At 52.3% G+C, this 8,910-nt stretch overlaps 1 protein-coding gene across 3 annotated transcripts in view; it reads left to right on the forward strand.

Moving 5' to 3' along the window:
• The window catches only part of HMOX2 (heme oxygenase 2), a 28,803-nt gene extending 20,146 nt beyond the window's left edge, over positions 1 to 8,657 (forward strand). For all 3 annotated transcript variants that reach the window (XM_040255889.1, XM_040255906.1, XM_040255898.1), the window contains 5 exons: positions 4,668 to 4,778; positions 5,937 to 6,054; positions 6,391 to 6,882; positions 7,659 to 7,839; positions 7,921 to 8,657. In XM_040255889.1, coding sequence (XP_040111823.1) covers positions 4,693 to 4,778; positions 5,937 to 6,054; positions 6,391 to 6,882; positions 7,659 to 7,839; positions 7,921 to 8,048 — 1,005 coding nt within the window. In that variant the 5' untranslated portion in view covers positions 4,668 to 4,692 and the 3' untranslated portion in view covers positions 8,049 to 8,657. The remainder of the gene's footprint in view (positions 1 to 4,667; positions 4,779 to 5,936; positions 6,055 to 6,390; positions 6,883 to 7,658; positions 7,840 to 7,920) is intronic.
• Positions 8,658 to 8,910: the final 253 nt, after the last annotated feature.

Here is an 8,910-nt window from a genome sequence, read left to right on the forward strand (position 1 = left end):
AATATTTATAGTTTTCCAAAGTCCCTTCCTGCCATCACTGGTATATTTAGTTATCCATAGTCCTAGTCAGTGTTTGGGGTCTTTTTTTTGTTAAGATTTTTTTTGTTTTGATGTGGACCATTTTTAGTCTTTATTGAATTTGTTAACAATTGCTTCTGTTTTATGTTTTGGTTTTTGCCTGGGAAGTATGTGGGATCTTAGCTTCCCGATTAGGGATTGAGCCCACACCTCTTGCATTGGAAAGCGAAGTCTCAGCCACTTATTTTAAACAAAGAAGTTGATGCAGACGTTTTCATGCCTGGGTACTGCCCATCAACTTGTTGCCTCGGTGCCAGGATTCCATTGTTTGCTGCTGTTTAAGTAGCCCTGCCCTGTATTGTTAGGCTGAGTGACTTTTTTCAAATGTTATAGTATAGCTATTTATCATTTTGGTACAGATTACTTATTGTTAATACTTCTTGAAGTATATTTCCCACAGTGGACTATTTTGGGATCTTTTTGTTTTCGGGTGCAGGGTGGGGCAGCTTCTTATGGATTACAAGAAATTGCAGTCTAGAAATGTTCCATGTTCATGATTTGGCCTTTGATTTTCTAGGATTATAGTGGTTCCTGCAAAGAGAAAGGATTGGAGTGTAGAGGTCAGCCTGACCAAGTTTGACCATGTAGCTTTTCAGAGAATGAAGTGAATTCTGTTTCTGACATACAAGGTGGCTCCTGAATGCCGCCACCCCGCCCCTGCCCCACCCAACCCCCCAGCCACTCCCGTGAGGAATAGTGGCCAGGCCTCCAGGCGGCCCTCTTTCTGGAACTCAGCCCGTGTGGGGTGAATATGCTAAGTGAGTCTTCCTGAGAATGTTCTCCTTCCTGCCAGATGGCACTTTTAGCCTGCATTGTGTGCGTGCTTGCTAAGTTGCTTCAGTCATGTCTGACTCTTTGCCACACCGTGGACTGTAGCCCTCCAGGCTCCTTTGTCCATGGGGTTCTCCAGGCAAGAATACTGGAAGTGGGTTTCTTCTCCGGGGATCTTCCTGACCCAGGGATCGAACCCACATCTCCTGTGGTCCTGCATTGCAGGTGGACTCTTTACCACTGAGCCAGCAGGGAAGTCCTCAGCCTGCGTTGGGGACTCAGTATAATTGCTGCTGGAATGGGATAAACTGGTATCTACCCTTCCTTCAAAGCAAAAATTTTTAACCCTGTTCTGAGTTTAGAACTTGCTGAGGTGGTGGACCACAGAGTGTGCCTTGCTGTCTACTGGCGCCTGCTGTTGGTGGTACACTTTACAGCATTTCCCGTGTGCCTTCTTTCCTTTGATTTGTTTTCAGCAAGTGTTTATGGAGAGCCTATTATTCCCCAGGCCCTGGAGCTATAGCAGTGAAGCAGACAGCTGCGGCCCTGTCCCCAGGGCTAGAGTCTGGCCTCCTGGGAGTGGGGAGGCGGGAATTCGGGGCTGTTGGGCAGGACCAGTGGAAGAGGGTGGGTGGAGGGTGTACCTGAGGAGGTACTGGCACAAAGTGCTGCTGTGGAAAAAAATGCCGAGGTGGGCACTGGTGGAAGCCAGCTTTCTCTTCCTCTGTTTTGAAGAGAAGCAGAAGCCTTGTTGCTCGAGTGACTACACCTTCCAGAGTGCAGTATCATCAAGTAGACCAATTAATGGTCAGATTGAGTCACTCACACCATCCCTGTGTGCACCATGGTGATCAGGTGCAGGAAGTTTACCTAAGTTACCACAATTGGTAATCTAGGCAACCAGATGACAGTTGTTCTGTCTTTGCCCGATACTAGTTTTTCCTGTAAGCAGCCTGGGGCTGCAGGCCTCCGGTGCCTGGGGTGTCCTCAGCATAGCCACATACCTGCCTAGAGCCTCTGGGGCTTTATTGCAGCCGTCTCTCCTCTGGGAAGCCCAGAACTTTCTTCACAGCACTCGCTCCTCTCTGAGTCTGAGTGCTGAGCAGTTAGAGAAAAACTGTGGCTCTTAGGGTCCCTAAGGGAGTGGAGCTCAGATGCTCTTTCTTAAAAGTCTGGGGAATTCCCTAGCAGTCTAGTGGTTAGGACTCAGCTTTCACCTAGGGCCTGGGTTTGATCTCTGACCAGTTAGAGCTAAGATCCCACAAGCTTCGAGGTGTGGGCAAAAAATCAGGTCAGTATGAATGACCTGGGGGAAGCTATGTGGAGCTTGCTTCAGGGTTGGCAAAGTCTACCTTGACCCCTAGGAGAGAGGACACATAGAAGGCAGCCTTTCACCATTTCTGTGGCTGTCCCGTTTCTAGCGTTCCTACTGTTCCGCCATCTAGAGGCACTTCCTCTCCCCCACCCCAGCTCCTGTCTGTCATTGACAGTCTGCACCACACTGTTCACCAGCATTTTTATAGAGGAGAATATATCTGATTTGTCAGGAGAAGGTCCCATTTTCTTTTTTTTTTTCCCATTTTCTATATTCTGCTATTTCTATTCCCTCTTTTTTCCAGCTTTAGTGAAGTATTATCGACAATAAAATTGTAATATATTTAAAATTAAAAAATTTTAATCGCTTTAAAAAAAGCGATATCCATCACCTCACATATTTACCCTTTTAAAGAAGTGAGAACCATTCAAGATCTGTTCTCTTAGCAGATTTCAGTTATGCAGTTCAGTATTATCAACTATAGTCCATATAGTCAAAGCTAGGGTTTTTGCAGTGGTCATATACAGATGTGAGAATTGGACCATAAAGAAGACTGAGTGCTGAAGAATTGATGCTTTTGGACTGTGCTGCTAGAGAAGACTCTTGAAGAGTCCCTTGGACAGCAAGGAGATCAAACCCAGTCAATCCTAAAGGAAATCAACCCTGAATATTCATTAGAAGGACTGATGCTTGAAGCGCTAGTACTTCGGCCACTTCATGTGAAGAGCTGACTCATTTGAAAAGACCCTGATGCTGGGAAACACTGAAGGCAAAGGATGGGGGCAGAAGAGGGTGAGATGGTTAGATAAGCATCAGTGACTCAATGAACATAAATCTGGGCAAATTCTGGGAGATAGTGAAGGACAGAGGAGCCTGGAGTCTTGCATTCCATGGGGTCGCAAAGAGTAGGGCCTGACTTAGTGACTGAACAACAATTATCAACTATAGTCACCACGCTTTTCATTAGATTCTCAGACCTTATTCACAATATAACTGAAAATTTGTACCATTTTACCAGCTGTTCCCATTGCTTCCACTCCTAGGCAATCCCCATTCCATTGTTTTCTCTGAATTGAACCTTTTAAAAAAAGATTGCACACAAATAGTATCATGCCTTGTCTGGCTTATTTTACTCTCTGCTATTTTCTAAGCGTTCCTGGGACAAGTGTGCCATCATATTTACTGAGTGCTTACCATGTGGCAGGCACTGTGCTTCTGTGTTCTTACTTAATCCTTCCTGTCATTAATTCCATTGTATAAATGCTAAATGTAAAGTTGAGAGAAGTTTCAGAAAGACTGCTGAGCAAAACCAGGCCTTGTAATATCTCCAAAGATAACAAAGGAGATGTTATCTAGAGAAAACTCAGAAAGGAAATGTAGCAACATACTTAATGGTGTTTATCTGTGGGCTGAGATAGAAGTGGTTTTTTATCCTTTCAGGGATCATGATACTTCTTTGTCCCCCTAGACACCTGTTTCTGGGCAGAGCTCAGTAGCGCTCAGTAAGAAGACACTGGTTGAGGCAGAAAGTTCAGGTCTCTCTCTGGCGTGGTTTGGCCCCAGTGATAGTAGCTCTGGTCCTGCGTTACTGCTGGTGCTGGGGCAGCTGCGCTGCTGTCCCCAGATGGGCTTCCCCCGCGCACTGTCAGATGCAGCGTGAACTTGGAGTCTTCCAGGACCAGATTTCCCGGGCTGATGAACGCAGAGGCAGTGGGCATCGACTGGCCTACGCGAGTCACTTCCTCTAGCTCAGCAGAGTCTGGAGTGGGCTGGAGGCAGTCTGCTCACGTGGTGACTCAGCGCAGCTCATCAAGGGCCTTTGGAACTGCCCTGAGGGGATGCTCTCTGCGCAAGGGCACCCGCCTCTAACAGGCAGGCTGGCTGGTTCCAATGCGCTCGCTGCCACACTGAGAGCTGCTGCATGGCTGCTTTTTTTATTTAAGTCATATTCCTTTGTTATTTTATGTTTTAGGTAACTTTTAATTTTGATATAATCTCAAAAATACAGAAAAGTCGTAAGAATGGTACATAGAATCCTTGTGTATGTTTCATCCAGGTTCACTGTCAGCACTGACTCAAGTGCTTCACTTGTGTGTCCCCCCACCGCAGTGTATGTGCCTATACACACACAGACACATGCAGACACACTCTGTCTCTGAGCCATTTGATAATAAGTTGCAGGTAATATGCCCCATTACTTGTGACTACGCGAGTGTGTGTTTCCTAAAACAAGGACATTCTCGTAAATAACCACGGTGCAGTTATAAAAATCAGTAAGTTCAGCATCAATACAGTGCTGTTACCACTGTCCATATTCACATTTTGTCCAATGCAGATATGGTCCGCTTGACAGCAGAGCTTTATTTTTATGAGAACTTCCCTGAGGCCTGTGGCGCCTCCTGGTGGTGGTGCTCGGGGCGGGGTCGGGGGTGGGGCAGAACCGGCGGGCACCTGGGGAGTGCCTGCCACGGGCACCACATCCCCTGCTCCTGTGTCTCTGCAGGACCAGAGGCGTGAGAGCAGCAGCCATGTCAGCGGAACTGGAGGCCTCAGAGGGGTTGGATGAGCCGGAGAAAAGGATCTCCGGGGCCCCAGAGAAGGAGAACCACACCAGGTGAGTGGTGGCGGCCGTGGTGCAGTCAGGTCGTGCTGCCGGGCCCCGGGATGCTCTGTGCCCGCCGCCTCCTCGCCCTCACCCCCGCCCCACGCAGGGAGGCAGGACAGGCACTGCTCCGAGTGCCTAGTGGTGGGATTTGATGTTGCTCCTGGCCGTTTCTTCTTCCTGGAATTCTGAGCATTTTGTCATCTGGGGTGAGAAAGGGTAATCAGAGGCAAAGCTGGCACCTTTCCAGTGTCTCCCACCCCTCAGATGTGGGAGCAGCTCTTAACTCCAGGGCTTTCCTTACTGGGTTGGAGGCAATTCACCTGAAGCCTCCAGTTACCCAGGCCTGCTATTCATCATTCTCAGCCTTTCCTTATAGCCCTGTCATTGGCAAAGTTCTCTTTTTACATCTTGGAATAATTGCTGAAAATAAACTGTTGGCAGCACGAGTGGTACGAGCCAGTCTCCTAAAGAGGCCAGCAGAGACTGGCCGTGAGAGGCCAAGCTTTCAGCACGTGAGTGGTACGAGCCAGTCTCCTAAAGAGGCCAGCAGAGACTGGCCGTGAGAGGCCAAGCTTTCCTCGCTCTGGTCGACGCGTGTGGATGGCGCAGGAGCCCCTGCCCAGCACGTGCTCTGCCTTGTCTGGTGCTGGCATCTGTCACGTAATTTTGTTCAGCAGCATAGGCCTTGGTCCTGGCTCTTTCCTCCCCAGCCTTGCTCTCACTCCCATCCTCCTGTGCTGGGTCCCAGGTTCACGTCATCTTCAGGGGCTGTGGGTTCAAGGTGGGAGGAAGGCAGCTGGGCCGCCCTAGGAGCTGCACGGTCAGTTCTTCTCAGGGGTGTGGATCCTGGGAGACACGTTCCCCAAAGTCGTCTGTTCCCTGAAGTCAGCACACACTGTGGTAGGGTTAGCGGTGTGTGTGTTTCTTCGGGCGGGCACAGAAGCCAAGCATCAGTCATTTGGGTGCTTCAGAGAGACCCGGGCACGATGGAGGAGTGGGTCAGAGTCATCCAGAGTGTCACCCGAGTCCTGGGAGCAGACCCACATCTGTCTGTGCTTTGCTCTCTGCTGAGAGGCTGGAATCACGTTTCTGAGCAGCCTCTGCCTCGAGCTTGGCGAGTGGTCAGCCTGGAATTGGAAGGCTAACTCACACGTGGTCTCTCCATAGGATGGCAGACCTTTCTGAGCTCCTGAAGGAAGGGACCAAGGAATCACATGACCGGGCGGAAAACACCCAGTTTGTCAAGGACTTCTTGAAAGGCAACATCAGGAAGGAGCTATTTAAGGTTTGTGCCCTCAGTTGTGAACTGGGTTGGGCTGGGGGCCCTTAGTCCCACAGGGCCCACCCCCCCAGCCTTTCTCCACGCCCCATGTTTTCTCAGCATCAGGCTGTGGTTTCATGTCTTAAAAGGAATAAGGTAGTAATGTAAAGGAAGTGATCTGTGTTCCAGAGAATTCACTGTGTCACTCCTTTAAGAAATAAACGCTTCCTGCGCACATGAAACATCTCACTGTATGAAAGTGGGGAGTGGAGGGGGTGCTCAGGAGTGTGGGCAGTGGGCTTGGGAGTTGCTGGCCCAGGCCCTGGCCCTCTCCCATGGTCTCCCCATCACCCCTGGCAGCTGGCCACCACCGCGCTGTACTTCACATACTCGGCCTTGGAGGAGGAGATCGACCGGAACAAGGACCACCCAGCCTTTGCCCCCTTGTACTTCCCCATGGAGCTACACCGGAAGAAGGCGCTGATCAGGGACATGGAGTATCTCTATGGCGAGCACTGGGAGGAGCAGGCGCAGTGCTCCGAGGCCACCCGGAAGTACGTGGAGCGGATCCACGAGGTGGGGCAGAACGAACCAGAGCTGCTGGTGGCCCACGCCTACACCCGCTACATGGGGGACCTCTCGGGGGGTCAGGTGCTGAAGAAGGTGGCCCAGCGGGCCCTGAAACTCCCCAGTACGGGGGAAGGGACCCAGTTCTACCTGTTTGAGAATGTGGACAACGCACAGCAGTTCAAGCAGTTGTACCGGGCCAGGATGAACGCCCTCGACCTGAACCTAGAGACCAAAGAGAAGATCGTGGAGGAGGCCAACAAGGCCTTCGAGTTCAACATGCAGGTACTGCCAGGGCCAGGCGGGAAGGGTGTCTGCCGGCAGGGCTACCCCAGAGCCGCTTGAGGGGCATCAGTGCCCTCGGACAGATAGGCTGCCTGAGAGCAAGTCTAGCAACTAGACAGGCCAGCGGGCACAACCCCAGTCAGGGTTCCAACCTGCTTGATCAACAGCCTGTGTGTGGTGCTTTGGGAAGGTGACACCCCAGCATGTTGAAGGGTCGGGAAGGTGGGAGCTATCTCCTTCCCTCTCACCCCAGGCTTCTGGTCTGAAGGAATGTGGAGTTCCCCATTTTTAGCAAAGGTTGCTGTGAAAAGTCCTGCTTGGTAAGTTTGGGGAGAGAATCAAAGAGAGAATGATTCAGTTTACAAGTAGCTGTTAGGCCCGAGTCTGGCAGGCTCGTTCTGTGTCCAGAGCCCAGGCCCTGCCCTCTGCTCCAGGGAAGTGCCGGCCTGAGCATAGGGCCTGAGGGCCCCTCAGGACCAGCCAGCCCTGTCAGGGCTGCCTCCTCCCACCTTCCTGTTTCTTGCTAGAAATACCCAGCACCCACAAACAGGAACGTGCTGGGGATCCCACGGCGTGGGGGGACAGTGCTTTCTGCTCTCCTGTCTGCCCCCTGGGGGTGTCCGCCGTGGGCTCTCAGCCTGGGCAGTACGTGTGCAGCCATACCTCCCAGAGCTCCCCCTCGGGGGAGGTGTCCACCCTGTACACTCCCGTCCCTGCCTGCTCGGCCTGTCTGGGGACACAGGCTGGTGACGGCTGTCGATCCCTTGCATCTGCAGGTATTCAATGAACTGGACCAGGCTGGCTCCTTGCTAGCCAAAGAGACCCTGGAGGACAGGCTATCTGCGCACGACGGGCTTCCCGCGCACAGCAGACTGTCCACACAGGACGGGCTTCCTGTGCATGACGGGAAGGGAGACTTGCGGAAGTGCCCCTACTATGCTTCTCAGCTAGACAAAGGTAGGCCTCACGTGTCCTGCGCGCCCGGGGCAGGTGTGTTGGCCCCCACTCACAGCGTGTCCCCTGGGTGCTGCCACGCAGGTGCCCTGGAAGGCAGCAGCTGCCCCTTCAGAGCAGCCCTGGCCTTGCTGCGAAGGCCCGGCCTCCAGTTCCTGCTGGCTGCCAGCGTGGCCCTGGCCGCCGGCCTCCTGGCCTGGTACTCCATGTGAAGGACCCACCGTTCCATGCTGCACCGCCTCCCGTCCACTGGCCCGCCCTGCTTCCACCCACGACCAAACTGCCACCTCAGGTGACTTTCCTAACGCTGGCCTTGAGAAAACAAGCAACCAATAAAAGCCAGAGACTGAAGCCTTTGCCTGTCAGCATCCTGCCTGCGGGCCAAATGCTGAGCTGGGTGCAGGCCCGCCCCGAGCCCCCCGGCCCTGGCAGCAGGAGCAGTTGCAGGCTGGCCTAGGCCTCTGGGACCAGCGCTGCTGCCAGGGCCCCTGCACCTCTGACCCAAGGCTCCCTTGCTCCCCTTCTCCTTGATGCATCTGCACCTAGGTGGGTGTCTTTCCTGTGCTGGGAGTAGATCGCCAGCAATTTCAGGCCCCAGAGCTGTGGGAGGGTGGGGGTGCTCCTTTTCTGGACTTCTGGGGGCAGGAGCCAGAAGCTGGGCTTTCACCTCGCCTCAGGGGTCCTGGAGCTCCGTCCTGGGCAGCCAGTCCTCACACCTCTCAAGCAGACACCCGAGTCAGGGTCAGTTTGGCCATGGCCTGTCTCCTCTGACCTGTGAAAATGCTTCTGCACTCAATAAAGTGGATTCTGCTAGTCGCCTCCCTCCTTTCTGGTATGACACCATCCTTGCTGGTGCCCAGCAGCCCCTCACTCTCCCAACACTGCCGGTCCCTGCCCAGCACCCGCCTCTCAGGGCAGTCAATGAGCCACCTCTCAGGGACATGGACGTCCATGTGGTCCCTCGGTTTTCTAGTTCTCAAGAATGCTTTAGTTTTCCTTTTTTTTTTTTAATATCTAAAAGAGCATATACTTGTATTATATAATAATTGTCTAAAATAGAAATGAACTTAAATA

Source organism: Oryx dammah, unplaced genomic scaffold (assembly GCF_014754425.2).
Source record: "Oryx dammah isolate SB20612 unplaced genomic scaffold, SCBI_Odam_1.1 HiC_scaffold_2, whole genome shotgun sequence".
Taxonomy (NCBI): Eukaryota; Metazoa; Chordata; class Mammalia; order Artiodactyla; family Bovidae; genus Oryx; species Oryx dammah.